Genomic DNA, 15855 nt, shown 5'->3' on the forward strand with positions numbered 1-15855 from the left:
TAGTCGTAAATAAAACTAAAGCTAAATCGTGATTGGCGGATTCGGGTTATCACGAGCTCGAAGGGAAAACACCAAGTTTGACTCATGCCTGTAATTAACGGTTTACTGATACTATTTCTAACGATGTCCGTCAACTTAGCAAATTTGTATCGTTTGACAACAACATACCATCGACAAACTACTACAGGACTCGTAATATACGCCTCCAAAATTTCGCCCGCGTACTGTCGCGGTAAAATTTTTCACGACAAGCAGCGCCACAGATGGAGTTCTTTCGAGTTAAAAATTCAGTACAAGATGGCAGCCGCCTTAGAGCAAAGATAATACACTAGATTCGAAGTCACGGCGTTTCTCGATAGCGCGTTTTCTCGTGAGCCTTTTACTGAGTTCGCGCCGGAAGTCGGAAAAATCGGGCCCCATAGCATCGTGATAAATAAGGAATTTAACCAAGATTATATTACTCACCTTTAGTTTTCTTTCGATTAGAAACATTTTTAGAGCTACAGGCATGATCCATTATTGTTTTGAAACAATATAATGCAAAAATATCTGGTATCTTAAAAACCGCGAGTCAAAAACTACGGCGCAATTTTCACTAAAACTTTACGTTTTAACAAAGATAATCTAGACTACGTACCCTAGATTGGAAATGCGGCGAGATTCCTACGGGCTCCCGTCTAACCTCGCGATTCCCTAGTTGCGGGGGGCAATGTATTAGCGAGGGGGTAAAAAGTCTGAAAAATTCAGTTCGGTTCAGTTTTAAATCTCGTAAAAATCGGGACTGGAGGACGAGGCCCGAGGTGTTTCAGCGTAAATTTTCTTTATTTTACTGATTGGAATTTTATTTTACCAAGGTGTAAACTAAATATGGGAAAATCTTGCCAATTCAAAAGTTGTAAGAACTATCACAATCATCTTTAATCATAAGTTGGATTAAATTGAAATTGTAGCGAAGTTTATTAATAACGTTGGTGCCTTCAATTGTAAATATGGACAAGTAGGCCTAATGGAATGCTTCATTTGTCATCATTTTTTATTGGATTTACCTTGATTAGAGATCGGCGTTTGAATAAGAAATTATCCAATTAATTATTTTTATTCATAACCGAAAATTATTCAAAAAATATACGAAAAAATCGATTATTTTTGTATGTTAAATCGTTGTTTATTCGTATAAAGTGTTCATAAAAAAACAGTAAACCAAACTTTTTATGGTTAATCGAAATTTTGCCGGTTAATTTATTCGTTCCGCCGACCTCTAGCCTTAATTTTTTTCTAAGCAAAGCTGTTTAAAAAGAATAAAAATATAGAAAAACATTTGAAATTAAGCATTTAAAACTTATTTTTACAAAAGGTAAATCAGGAGATTCAATCTCTTCATTGGGCAAAGATATTAATTTTGAAGCGTTTTTTAAAGTTTACCCCTGAAATTATATTTAAAAGAAACAATTTATGACTACATCGATGATAATTAAAATTGTAATACTACCAATTCGGCTTTATAGATTCGGGTTGTTTCTTTTGACAATAAGCGTGATCTATTTTTAGCCCGAGGCCCGAACGAGGACACGAGGTCCATATATCGAAGCAGACGAACCTGCTGAAACTTTTCAGACTAAACTTCCACCCCCACCTCTCCCACTAGGGAATCGCATGAGACAACGCATTTCGCGTACGTTTCTACCCCCTGGTTTTAACTAGATGTCGGTAGCCCTGCCAGCTCCATGGAGGCAGTTTTTTACGACTTCCGCCGGGAACTTAGTAAGAGCCTGCGTTACGTGCAAGGAGCTTGATTTCCAATCTAGCGTCCGTAGTTATATTATCTTTGCTTAGAGATAGAAAAGAAATAGAGGTACTATTGTATCTGGCGAAGTTGACCGCGAGTGCCGACCCCCTTTTCGCCCCTTTTCTATCACTATGGAGATAGAGCTTCGTTTTTTAAAAGGTAAAACTGACATAGTACAACTGCCAAATTGAATTTTAATAATGTAATTAGTGTAGCTATAATTATTATTATCTTTTCAATCAATTATCTGTGAATCTGTTGAAAAACTATCTGATGCTTTAAATAGTCCTCATAACATATGTAACATAATTACCTTTATTCCATTCAAAAATCTTCACTAACGGTTTGTTTCACCACGAACCAGTAAAAAGGTGGACTACGTTAGATTTTAAACTTTTAATTTATCCTAGTAATTTTGGGAGTCACACTATTGGATAGTAATATATTTATTTAAGCCAATGGAAAACCTCTAAATTGATAAGGAATTTTTTGCGTCGGAATTTTAGGCAGCGAAATGTAGCTTTATTGAAATTTATAAACTCGTTCGGTTTGTGCGGATGAAGTTAAATAATGAGTAGTTTAGAAAAAGAAAAGGTTGGGGAAAATGACCAATACGGTTCGGTTCAGAGATCACTTTCCGAAAATGGAACAAGTCGTCGAAGTGGGATCAGAGATAGGCAAAAACCAAATTTCCGAGCTTGCGCTCTTCTCTTTCACAGTGAGTAGTTCGAGCCCACGCTCGCGCTCATCTCTTTTAGTACAAGAGAGCGAGCCCACGCCCGCGCTCATCTCTTTTAGTACAAGAGAGCGAGCCCACGCCCGCGCTCATCTCTTTTAGTACAAGAGGGCGAGCCCACGCTCGCGCTCATCTCTTTTAGTACAAGAGGGCGAGCCCACGCTCGCGCTCATCTCTTTTAGTACAAGAGGGCGAGCCCACGCTCGCGCTCATCTCTTTTAGTACAAGAGGGGTAGCCCGCGCTCGCGCTCTTTTAAGAGGAAGAGCTAAAGCTCACGGTCTGCTCGTAATGAGAAGCGCCCTCTCTCAGAGGCCGATAGATTCTGGGAAATTCACATTCAGAAAAAGCACCACGTGATGTGATTCGTGAAGAAAGACGGGAATCAATTGTTTAAAATTTCGCTCTCTGAGGGCGGCGCTGAAGCTTGCGCTCGAGCTCTTCTCTTTTATCTCAGAAGCTGAAGCTCGTGGTCTTCTCTTTTTTTTCAGAGGCTGAGCTCGTGCTCGCGCTCTTCTCTTTTTCCCCGAGGAGTGGCGCCCGCGCTCTTCTATTTTTTGCCGAAGAGTGGAGCTCGCGCTCGCGCTCCTCTCTTTTTTCCCGAAGAGTGGAGCTCACGCTCGCGCTCTTCTCTTTTCTCCGGAAGAGTGGAGCTCACGCTCACGCTCTTCTCTTTTTTCCCGAAGAGTCGAGCTTACGCCCAAAAATAGCTCTCGGACTCTTTAGAGCCCAGAGTCCGCCGATCTCTGAGTGGGATATTCCACCATCGTTTTTTAAACCCATACCTAGTCTAGAAGAGTTAGGCCTAGGCCCAAAAGAATCTGCAAAGACTCCAACCTTGTAGATGCCCCAGAAAAGCTCAACCTGAATTTCAACTATTTTTTCAATAAACGGTATAAACCTACTTCTTTTATTTTACAATTAAAATTTATTTTAGAACCCGAGTCTCCGAAAACTTTATTACTTGCATTAACGGCACTTATTGTATTGTAGTTCATTTTAACAAAAATAATGGCCGTCGGTGTATCAGAATTAAGTAGAGCTAATTGAGCGACGGCATTATCGGCATTTGAGATTCGATGACGTCAAATATTACATCTAATATGACGTCAAATATTACGTAGGGTACGGATGACGCAATATCTGTGAAACAAACCGTTTGTGAAGAAATAGAGCTAGTGGCATACTTATGAGGAATTATGTTACATATGCTCATAATGATGAATCTAAGAGTCTACTCAATTTTTTAATAGCGCATGACTATTCCTTAGAATATTTAGAAATGAAAGATACAGTGAAAGAAGTTATAACAACTGTGTTAAAGGGGCAAAATGTGTGTAAAGTCAGTAAAGTGCGAAGTTTACGGTTGACTAAGGATGGGATTCATTTTACAAAATCCTAAACTTCACGATAAAGCGAGGGATGTGATAAAGATAATTCGTCATAAATACAAAGTACAGGTTTCTTAAAATACTTTTATTACTTAAATTAATATGTATGTTATTACAGACTTCACTTGGCGATAACTCTTCAATCAACGGTGTAGCAGCTGGTTTACTCAGAAGGTTGTTAATAATAATCAACTACTATCTTCTATCTGAAAAAACAAGCCCATCAGTACAACAGAAAATTCATCTATTGAGAAAGAAAATATTTTGGAAGAAGGGGTACATTATGTGGGTGGTTTTGTGCTACAGTCACTGAAGAAAAAGATGACAAAAATCTAAGGTTTTGATAATAGCGATGTTCGAAAATTAATCACGAATATGACAACTGTCATGTATGTATTTTATAGACTCATGTTGTTAAGATTGATTGCTCCTTATCGGAATAGGTCACAGGCAGGGGGCGCCACACATGCGGCCTCGACCTAAACCTCGCCTCTCCTGTCCTCAGACAGTTGCTCTCGTTTGCTCGTCGCGACATGATAATAAATACGCAAAGTTATAATTTCTAAATATCTCGTATCTTTATTTAACCATACACAATATGGTGTCAGAAGTTTTCGAGTTCCCCGGTCTCTCGTTTTGTGCTTAATCGGAGATTGCGTATATCATTGAGTTTAAAGGGGGAAGGGGCTCCAAAGTTCGGTGGCAAAATGTGTGTTAAGTGAGTAAAGTGCAAAATTTACGGTTGACTCTGCCCGCCTCTGCCAAGGCCGAGTGAGGGGTTGGGGGGGGGGATGAAAAGCATGCTCAATTTTTTTTTGCCACCGAACTTTGGACCCCCTTTAATACCTTGATTGGCCTAGGCCTTGACTTTGTTTACGATGACGACTTCTATCACTATCAAAGCTTGGAAGAGAGAAGTATTCTGGAGTGGAAAATTCGGGCGCCACCTGCGGCTTTGTAAAATTCCCATCATGCTCTTTTTGGTCGGACGTCATCAAGCCGGGGTAGTCTGGGTAATTCTAACAGCAATAGGCGGGAAAGGACGTTCTTATTACCGCTATGGGATTTTCCACTCCAGAATACTTCCCTCCTCCAAGATCAAAGGCCCAGAACATTTTCACCCAGGGACAGAAATGGGCAAAATCGCGAGTGATTTTTAGAGATTCACTCTCCCTCAAGAGTGAGTGGAGCTAAATAAAAATCTTCACTCTTTCTCACATTCGCTTTTCGACACTCGCCGAGTTCACTCATCCTCAAAGAGTGAGATTAGTCAAGGTCACTCATTTTACTCTTATTATTTCCAAAAAGTATATTTTGGTCTCCCTTCCCGTTAATAGATGGTACCACGCACTCCAGTAAAGCCATTAATTTAAATTTGAATTTCCCGCCTTCTTTTAATAGCCTTGAAAATTGATAAGAATGAAAGAGCTGACCTTGACTACCTTCACTCTTTTTCCGCGAGCTCACTCGGCGAGGGACGAAAAAGTAAAAACTGCACTCTCACGAGTGGGGTTTTTGATTTAAAAGTGGATTGAGAAAAGTGTGGGGGAAATCACTTGCAAAAATTCACTCAGAGTTTTGCCCAACTCTGCCCAGGGAATGCAAATCCAGCGGCGGCTTGGGCGCTATATCTGGCGGATTTCAAAATATACGCTACCGCTTCGAATCTCGATCGCGAAAGTGAAGCCCGTCAAGTCGCGCTGTTTCTGCATACAATTGGTCCGGTGGCACGTCGCATTCGCGATACTTTTAACATAGCTTTGGCTGAGGGTGAGTCATTATCATTACAACACCTTTATGATGCTTTTGAAGCCCATTATGCACCCCATAAGAATGTCTTTGCTGTGCGATACCAATTCTTGCATACCAGGCAGGGGCAAAACCAATCTTTTGATGACTTTATGACGGATTTGAAGTATCAGGCTAGGAACTGTGAATGGGGTGATCTTCAATCCACTTTATTATGCACCCAACGAGGGAGCACTAAACCCCTGGAGAGGTCCTGTGTGGTAGAAGCTACCGGCCAGCATAGTCCTCTAATTTCCCCCATATTCCTTTCCCCCTCCTAGTTTACGGGAACGGAGGTGGAAACTGCGCATGCGCCGCAGAATTGTTAAATTGGTTCACGGAACTACAATGATGACGTTAAATGCGCATTTCAGACTTCCGTCCCTATACCAGGAAAATGGGGGAAGAAACATTGGGGGTGCAAGAGATACTTCCAATCGCCGGTTTCACAGCAATTCTCCCCACAGGACCTCTCCAGGGGCTTAGTGCTCCCTGACCCAACTGATAAGCGGGATTTACGATGATGACTTACGCAAAAATTATTGGCACAGCGAAATTTAACTCTCGATACATCATCTTCTATATTTCAGCGCATAATGCATAATCCACATATCAACTGATGACTTTTTGATAGGCGCTAAAGGCATCGCAAAGCACAACCAGCTACTGGTATCCATCTTAGAGAGAGCTCGACGTCATGGCTTAACATTTAGTTCGAAAAAGATGCAACTAGCACAGCGCCAAATTCGTTATCTGGGTCATCTTATAAGCCCTGAAGCGTTGGAAATTGATCCCATTAAAGTGAAGGCAATTACGGAAATGTATCCCCCTCCGGACAAAGTAGCTTTGCAACGTTTCCTTGGAATGGCCAACTTCGTAACCAAATTTTTACCGCAATACTCATCTCTCTCAGCACCGCTGCGTGCAATACCGAAGAGAGATTCAGTTTATCTTTGGGACTCAAATCATATGAAAAATTTTCAACAGATCAAAGACCCAATCACGCAGGAACCAGTCCTGGCACTATTTAACCCTCAGTGGCCATGCACTATCTCCGTGGATAGCAGCGGGATCGGTGTTGGTGCTGCTCTTATGCAAGATAATAAGCCTGTCGAGTTTGCGTCAACATCCTTTACGGATACACAAAAAAGCTATGCACCCATCGAAAGAGAGCTACCGGGAATCGTATACGCATGCGAACGATTTCGCTATTACATTACTGGTTCCCGATTCATGGTAGAAACCGACCATCGTCCTCTGGTATACATCATTCTTAAGTCGATGCATCTCTTATCACCTCTACTCCAAAGAATGGTCCTACGACTCATGCGCTATAATCTCACTGTAACTTACGTTCCTGGAACAAAAATGTATATTGCTGATACACTTTCCAGAGCACCAACCAAAGAAATGTCTGAACTCGAAGGACAGCATGTGGTAGTGCGTACCATCACAGCTTTGCCTGAAGAAAAAATCCAAGAGGAAAGACGCCATAGCAGAGGACCCAGTGAGTCAAAAAATATTACAATATGCAAAAGAAGGATGGCCAAGAGCTTGCAATATTTGTCCCAAAGATTTAAAGACCTTATGGGCTATTCAGGAAAAGTTGCACGTGCAAGATGGCCTAATTTTTAGAGGTGAACGACTATTTATTCCCTTACCATTAAGGCTTCAAGCTCTAAAACAGATTCATGTCATACATTACGGTATAGTGGCTTGTTTAGCCAGGGCGAGACAACATCTGTATTGGCCAAATATAAATACAGAAATAACATAATTTATCTTAATGACAAAAATGTGGTCCTGTTAGTAGATTATTTTTCAAAATTCGTCGAAGCTGCTGAATTACCCTCTACAAACGCCCAAGCGCTCATAAAATTTTTGAAACCACATTTTGCCAGTCATGGAGCTCCTCAAACCCTGATATCTGATAATGGCCCTCCATATAACTCGTACGCTTTTCAACACTTTCTCCAACAATGGGGCGTTAAACATGTTACAGCAAGCCCATACCACCCGAAAGCAAATGGACTGGCTGAAAGAACAGTACAAACTATCAAAAATCTCGCAAAGAAGGCCAGTCAGGAAGGTCGCGACCTTCAATATGTATTGATGGAGTATCGGTGGCTTATATAATCTTAATGAGCAAGGTCTTCTTTTGTTTAAAAATATGGCCCAAATATGTTCAAAATATATTATATGACTCCAAAGGTTGTGAGTTTGTTTCAAATATAAAAATTAAAGCGCAAGAAGTTCTCAAAGTCTGGGAAAGCGTCAGTGATAACTAATCTACTAATTTCAAGGAGAAAGCCTTTAACACTGTAATAACGACGTATTTGAATACCCATGGTAAAGCTTTCACAAATTATTTAACTGAGAAATACCAGCGTGATAGTTTTAAAACAATTAAAAGTCTTCCTATTCTTAGAAACGCTTTAGGTTCTTGTGAAACTAAGCAAATGTGAGAAACTAGTCTACTATTCTGTTAATAAAAATGAATTTACCTCTGCAGATGTGTTTCCTCCTATTATTTTTGGTAAAACTCCTTTTAACAATCTTAATTTGCCAACATTTTGCCCATATTGGCTGACAGTGGGATTCGTAGAAGTTTGTCGATGAACATACCATTCTCCTCGAGCGCCACTACGGCCAATGTATCCGCTTCCTTCAATCAAACGAAGTAGGTCTTCTCTGCAATAACCTTGGACAGGCCTCCGAACAAAATGGGTCACTCGGACGACGTACCTCGACGGGGCGTATGGGTCCGCAGTCTCTCGCGCAAATGTCTCAAACCTCCGGGAGTGGAACCAAGCGATTGATACATCGGTGACAAAACGTTCGAACGATAACTGGCAAAAAGACATAAATTCCCACCAGAGCATGAAATTATACACGCGGAAATCCAAACCCAACCTGGAGCAGTTTTATGATAACGATCGACGAAGTCATCTTTACTTTCAGGCCAGAACCGGCGCGTTACCAACTGCTAGTCGGTTCGCGGATATTTTTGGAGCCGAACCAGGATGTTTATTGTGCGGCTCGTCTGTACAAGACGTGTACCACCTGGTTATGCATTGCCCCGCGTTCGCGAGTTATCCCATTGGATCCCGAGCGTCCTAATGACACTGAATTCCAACAGCGCCTTGGTTTTTATTCGACATCGGAGATGGACTGGGAACGTATAAATTCCACAAAAAACATTTTGTATGAGTGGGATAAAGCCCGCATCCAAAAAACACCTTCGAACTGAACTGAACAATTCTCGTGGCCTTATTATTATTCTTTTGAGTTGCCCCTGCTCATTCACTAGTTTTTCCATTGTATATAAGTTCATAATATCATCATCTAACGTATCTCTGTTTACATTTTACTGTTTTCTTTATTTATTTTTATTCAGTGTATTTTACCATATTGTACCGGTAGAGTCATTGACTCCTCCCTGTTAAAAAAAGGACCATTGTAATTTATGGACGGTATTAAAGTCATTCATTCATTCATTCAGCCGCGTCGTAAGCCACCACAGCTGGAAATCTGCTCTTGTCGAGATTAACGACCATGACTCCTGGTATATTTTCTCGCAAAACGTCCACATTAGCTCCCTCCTTCTCGTAAGCGATAGATATCCACTCGGTCTCGGTTTTGAATCCGGCGCGGTCTCGATAAGTAACCAAGTGATTCTCGTTAGTGTTGAGGGCGCAATTGCGATCTCCGATGTAATCCAAGGCTTCTTTCAGCATACCTCCACCCACACCTCGTCCTCTGTATTCCGGGCGAACGGCGTACAGTCCCAAGAAGGCCAGGTCATCTCTGGAGAAAACGGCGGCGCAAGTACCTAATACTTGACCTGGTAGTTCAACACGTATCCTCGTAAATGACTGAATCACGGTACGACACCGCTGTAACACACACAACATCCAAATCAAAGAAAGGTTTTACCATCATCGGTAGCCGCCACAAACATGCCGTTGGAGTCGATTTGAAACCACGTTTTCAAACTGTCGCTGCCTTGATACATTCCAGTCTCTTCCCAAATCGCTAACGCCTGTGGAAGATCCTCTTCCTTCATTTTCCTAACCGTATGCTCTGGAACACTCATGGCTAAATGAATTCAATTACGCGAAAACCCGAGACTAACGGCAAAGCTCGCGTGCTCAACCGATCTTGTTAGCACTTTCGCCTCGCAGCAAGAGGAGCCGGGTTCGATCCCAGCTTGTGGCACTGGATGAAAACTCGGAACTACTCCTTCTGCGTTGAGTTTGCAAGTTCTCTCCCCACTGGTTTAAGGGGTTTTCCCCCGAGATCTTCGGTTTCCCCTTCCATAAAAACTTGTTGAAGTTAACGGTAATAGTTAGTGTAGGGAGCTGTTGGCTCGAACGCGTGGTATGCAGGGCTTGCCACCACCCTCCTACGCATTGTAACCCGGCCACCTGAATTAATGGCTTCAAAAGTCGCTCGACGACTTAGGCCTAAGGTGGTGCCTTGGGTATTAGCCTAGCCGATTATTATTATTATTATTAATTGAATGATTAAATCGTGAATATTTTGATTAGATCTTGATCTTGATTGAATGATTAAATCGTGATTATCTTGATATTGATTGAATGATTAAATCGTGATTATCTTGATATTGATTGAATGATTAAATCGTGATTATCTTGATATTGATTGAATGATTAAATCGTGATTATCTTGATATTGATTGAATGATTAAATCGTGATTATCTTGATATTGATTGAATGATTAAATCGTGATTATCTTGATATTGATTGAATGATTAAATCGTGATTATCTTGATATTGATTGAATGATTAAATCGTGATTATCTTGATATTGATTGAATGATTAAATCGTGATTATCTTGATATTGATTGAATGATTAAATCGTGATTATCTTGATATTGATTGAATGATTAAATCGTGATTATCTTGATATTGATTGAATGATTAAATCGTGAATATTTTGATTAGATCTTGATCTTGATTGAATGATTGAATCGTGATTATCTTGATATTGATTGAATGATTAAATCGTGATTATCTTGATATTGATTGAATGATTAAATCGTGATTATCTTGATATTGATTGAATGATTAAATCGTGATTATCTTGATATTGATTGAATGATTAAATCGTGATTATTTTGATTAGATCTTGATCTTGATTGAATGATTGAATAGTGATTATTTTGATTAGATCTTGATCTTGATTGAATGATTGAATCGTGATTATCTTGATATTGATTGAATGATTAAATCGTGATTATTCATGATTATATTGATTAAATCCGATTTAATCATGATTATATTGATTAAATCCGATTTAATCATGATTATATTGATTAAATCCGATTTAATCATGATTATATTGATTAAATTCGATTTAATCATGATTATATTGATTAAATCCGATTTAATCATGATTATATTGATTAAATCCGATTTAATCATGATTATATTGATTAAATATAAATATTTAATATAAATTAAAGATAATATCGTGATTAGAGCACCAGAAAATTGAAATAGCTGTGTGTTGTAAAATCGGTGCAGAAAAAGAACGTGCGAACGGTTTCCGGAGTTTCAAAATTCTGGGAAAACGGAGAGAAAAATTCCTCGTCCGAACGGTCACCGCTATTCACCTGGGAGGGTGAGCTAACCCCCCTAGGTTACCCTAGCTTCTCCGTGCGAACATGGTGTTTCGACTCCCCCCTCCCCCCGTCTTATCGGAGAATTATCTCCTTTTGTTCAGAGAAATTCCTTGTTTCCACTTTCTCTTGCGAATTTGCTGTTATACTTTTGGTCGTCTGGCCTTGGGCACGTTTCGTAGGAATAACATTGCTTCTAACAGTAGTCTTTTATGTAGAGAAGCAATCGGTATTCGAAGTTCCCAAATTATTTTCTTCAAAAGATAAAACATTTCTGATATTTCCCTAAAGGCAGTAATCTTTAGTATTTTAACCGGTTAGTCAATCAGTTTCTAGTTCTAATAGAACGTTTTAATTTAAATATTTATCCATTCTGTAATTATATATTTCATCCGACTGATCGAACATATAGTGCTCAAAATAATTTTGGTAATTCCAAGATCAGTAGTTAACGGTATCTAACTTCCTTCCTGACTGAATTATCGGGAAATTCTCAATTTGTTTAGTTCCGGGGTTATTCAATTTCAGATTGCCAAATTTTATTTAGTTATTATTAGTTGTTTATAATTAAGTTTCAACACAAAGATAGAAGAGTACTACACGAACTAGAGATAAAGTAGGCAATGACCATAGTACTCTTCCTCCTTAAAGGGAATATAACCATTAAGGTGTTTTTTATTACCACCCCCCCCCCCCCGCCCCTCCCCCAAAACCACTAAACAGCACCAAAAATATCTGAAACCAAGGCAGAGTGGTGAAGAAAAGAACCCTAGGTGTTCCAAACAACAGAAGTTATACTCCCTTTAACACGGGGAAATGGGGAATGATTCCATATGATTCGTAAATTTGGAATAATCATATTAGATTCTCGAAATTCCATCACGGATTTACTCTATAACTACCCTGGCGGAATTTTAAAAAATCTTTTGCGTAATAAGCCTGTTTGCCATCAAAGTTTGAGTTGAAAGGCCGCTTACTTCCGTTTCGGGTGCGTTAAAATGATTATTATCAAGAGTCATACATTCGAATCGCGATTTAATTACTCTAATCATTACAATTCAAAAACGTACCAAAAATTGAAGTAATCCTAACCACGATTTAATCAAATCACAAATCAATAAACCTTATAACAATTCAGTCAATCTAATGATTCTAATCACGATTCAATCAAATGTTCTAATCACTATTCGATAATTCTAATCACTATTCAATCAAATGTTCTAATCACGATTCGATCAAATGTTCTAATCACGATTCAATCAAATGTCCTAATCACGATTCAATCAAATGTTCTAATCACTATTCAATCAAATGTTCTAATCACGATTCAATCAAATGTCCTAATCACGATTCGATAATTCTAATCACTATTCAATCAAATGTTCTAATCTCACGATTCAATCAAATGTTCTAATCACTATTCGATAATTCTAAAAACTAGTCAATCAAATGTTTTAATCACGATTCGAAAATTATCATCACTATTCAATCAAATGTTCTAATAACGATTCAATCAAATGTTCTAATAACGATTCAATCAAATGTTCTAATAACGATTCAATCAAATGTTCTAATAACGATTCAATCAAATGTTCTAATAACGATTCAATCAAATGTTCTAATCACTATTCGATAATTCTAATCACTATTCAATCAAATGTTCTAATCACGATTCAATCAAATGTTCTAATCACGATTCAAACAAATGTTCTAATCACGATTCAATCAAATGTTCTAATCACTATTCGATAATTCTAAAAACTAGTCAATCAAATGTTTTAATCACGATTCGAAAATTATCATCACTATTCAATCAAATGTTCTAATAACGATTCAATCAAATGTTCTAATAACGATTCAATCAAATGTTCTAATAACGATTCAATCAAATGTTCTAATCACTATTCGATAATTCTAATCACTATTCAATCAAATGTTCTAATCACGATTCAAACAAATGTTCTAATCACGATTCAATCAAATGTTCTAATCACGATTCAAACAAATGTTCTAATCACGATTCAATCAAATGTTCTAATCATGATTCAAACAAATGTTCTAATCACGATTCAATCAAATGTTCTAATCACGATTCAATCAAATGTTCTAATCACGATTCAATCAATTGTTCTAATCACGATTCGATAACTCTAATCACGATTTATTCATTCTTATAACGAATTCAATTATTCGAATCACAATTCAATCATTCTAATTGCCATAAAATCTCACGCCTTAAAACGCCAACCAATTGTAATTGGCCAAAGTATGAAATCAGTTAACAACTTTGTTTTAAATTCTATCATATAAAATTTCTTAAACTAAAATTAAATTTCGATTTAAACTTCGACCAAATCTGGGTTTAGCAGAACGCGTTGGTTTTGACATGGAGATAAAGTAGGTCCATCGTGAAATTTTGGCGAGGTATTCCATGGAAATTAAATTTAAAAAAAGTTTGATTGCCGATACCCAAAATACCTTATTTTTAAAAAAAATATTTTTTGGTCTCAAAAGACAGTACTTGATGTGGGCTTTTATTGTATTCAAATTTGTTCTTGTGTATTTTGGTTTTAAAGAAGTGACATCTACCCACTTTTTAAGCGTTAAAAACGAGTCTCTAAAAATTATTTTTCTATAATAATGGTCGTGAGGTAGTCCCTTTAAAAATATTACCATGTGTTTTTCATTTGTAATAATTTTATATTCTCAAAAATATTATTATTTTGTTCGCAATATTTTTGTTTTATTATTTCTAGCGATTATTAGTTAACTTTTGGTCAATTTTTCCCTCAAAATTGACAGGAGGTAATATTTCCATGAAATTTGATTTTGAACTTTTTTTTATTAGCGAAAGGCCCTTACCACATTTAGTGCTTCGTACGATCCCCTTCAGCTTTTAAAGATCATTCACGAATTAAGTACAAGTTTTTCCGTACTTTTAGTATTTTTATGGTTTCATAATGATTTTTATTGAAAGTTTGAAATATATCTTAATTATCAGACACTGTTTTTTAAGTTATTAGGTTAAATGAAAAATAAGCGACATCTTTTATATAACTATCTAAACAACTACTAAAGAGAATCTTTATTTTCGCGCTTTATTTTTCGAATCTCTAAAATAAATTCCACATTTTACAACGTGCCGGAAGCGATTTTCTTGCGCACCGGAAGAGAGTTTCTTGCGCGCCAGAATCGAGTTTCTTGCGCGTCGAAATATTTTGATGACCGCGATTTTTTTGCGCGTCGAAACGAAATATAACGCTTTAAATTTTGCTTTTGTCGCGTTATGAAATGCAAAATGTAAGATTTTGCACTCGCCAAAAATATTATTAACGGGTGAAAATTTAGCGCGTTAAAATCTTGCGCACCTGCCAAAATTTTAATTTCAAAAATTGGGCGTGTCCTAAATAAGCCAATAGCGTGCTCGTTTACAAATATCAACCAATGGGAAAGTGCAAATGACATTGAAGAAATTAACCCGCAAGAAACCATTTTTGCGCGCTAAATGTTTTGGCGTGCTGAAATGTTTTCTACTATCGCTAAACTCCGCCTTTACGTTCAATTCAAACCTAATTGGTTGAATTTAAATTTTGATATGTAAAGTTAAAATTCATTGGCTTACAGGCCTGGCGCGTTAAAAAGACTCGGTATTTTTAAATAACGATCCGAAATATTTTTGCACGCAAAAATTTTACGCATTTGATTGGTTAAAAACTTGTTTTCTGTGCCCGGATTGGAGTACGCGATTTTGCGCGCCGAATTTTCCAACGCGCATAATTTGGGCAAATTGTGACACATTTGGCGTTCCATACACGTCCCATGTTGGCCATGTAACTTGAAAAACCTGCAAGGGAAAAGTTGCCACAGCCTTAAGTTTTTGAAAAATGATTTTGTAATTTTTCCATTGAAAATAACATGGGAATCTGAAACGTTTTAAAAAATTAAAGAATTTAAAAAAATTTCATCAAGTTTAAATGCAATTTGGTAAATTTAATCAAAATGAGTAAAAATAACCAAATTAAGTAAAAATGAGAAAATAAAATAGAAAAATGATAAATTGGGCAATAATTGGAAAAATATTAAAAATTTTATTTAAAACAGTAATGTTTTTCAAAATAAAAAAAAATCCAAATTGATAAACTTTGATCAAAATTTATTAAATTTAATAAAAATAGATAAAATTTTATTATTTATTTAATTCGGGTAAAAATTGATTAATTTATTAAATTTGATTAAATCTTACCATATTTTGATCAATGTGATCAAAATGAGTTTAAGTAAATCAGGAGTTAAATTGAAAATATAAGAGAAAATGAATAAAAATGTATGTAATTGGCTAAATATTCTAAACCTTTTGTAAATAAAGTTTTATTTAAAAAAAAATGATAAAATTTTGATTAAAATTGATCAAAAAGGTTAAAATTGTTAAAAATGAGAAATCTAAAATATGAGAGAAAATGATATCATTGTCGAACAAACGTCTAATTTTATTTTAAAACAATTGTAATTA

General features: G+C 37.2%; 1 protein-coding gene across 1 annotated transcript; it reads right to left on the reverse strand.

The window, feature by feature from the left end:
- Window positions 1–9193: 9193 nt before the first annotated feature.
- On the reverse strand, window positions 9194–9854 carry LOC149927072 (uncharacterized). The gene is made up of 2 exons (XM_090157794.1): window positions 9636–9854; window positions 9194–9543 (listed from the first exon to the last, which is right to left on the reverse strand). The coding sequence occupies exons 1-2, from the start codon at window positions 9793–9795 to the stop codon at window positions 9194–9196; spliced, it is 510 nt and encodes a 169-aa protein (XP_090013920.1). The 5' UTR covers window positions 9796–9854.
- Between the last annotated feature and the right edge of the window lie 6001 nt (window positions 9855–15855).

This window comes from Leiobunum rupestre, chromosome 9, assembly GCF_980474605.1.
Source record: "Leiobunum rupestre chromosome 9, qqLeiRupe1.1.hap1, whole genome shotgun sequence".
Taxonomy (NCBI): domain Eukaryota; kingdom Metazoa; phylum Arthropoda; class Arachnida; order Opiliones; family Sclerosomatidae; genus Leiobunum; species Leiobunum rupestre.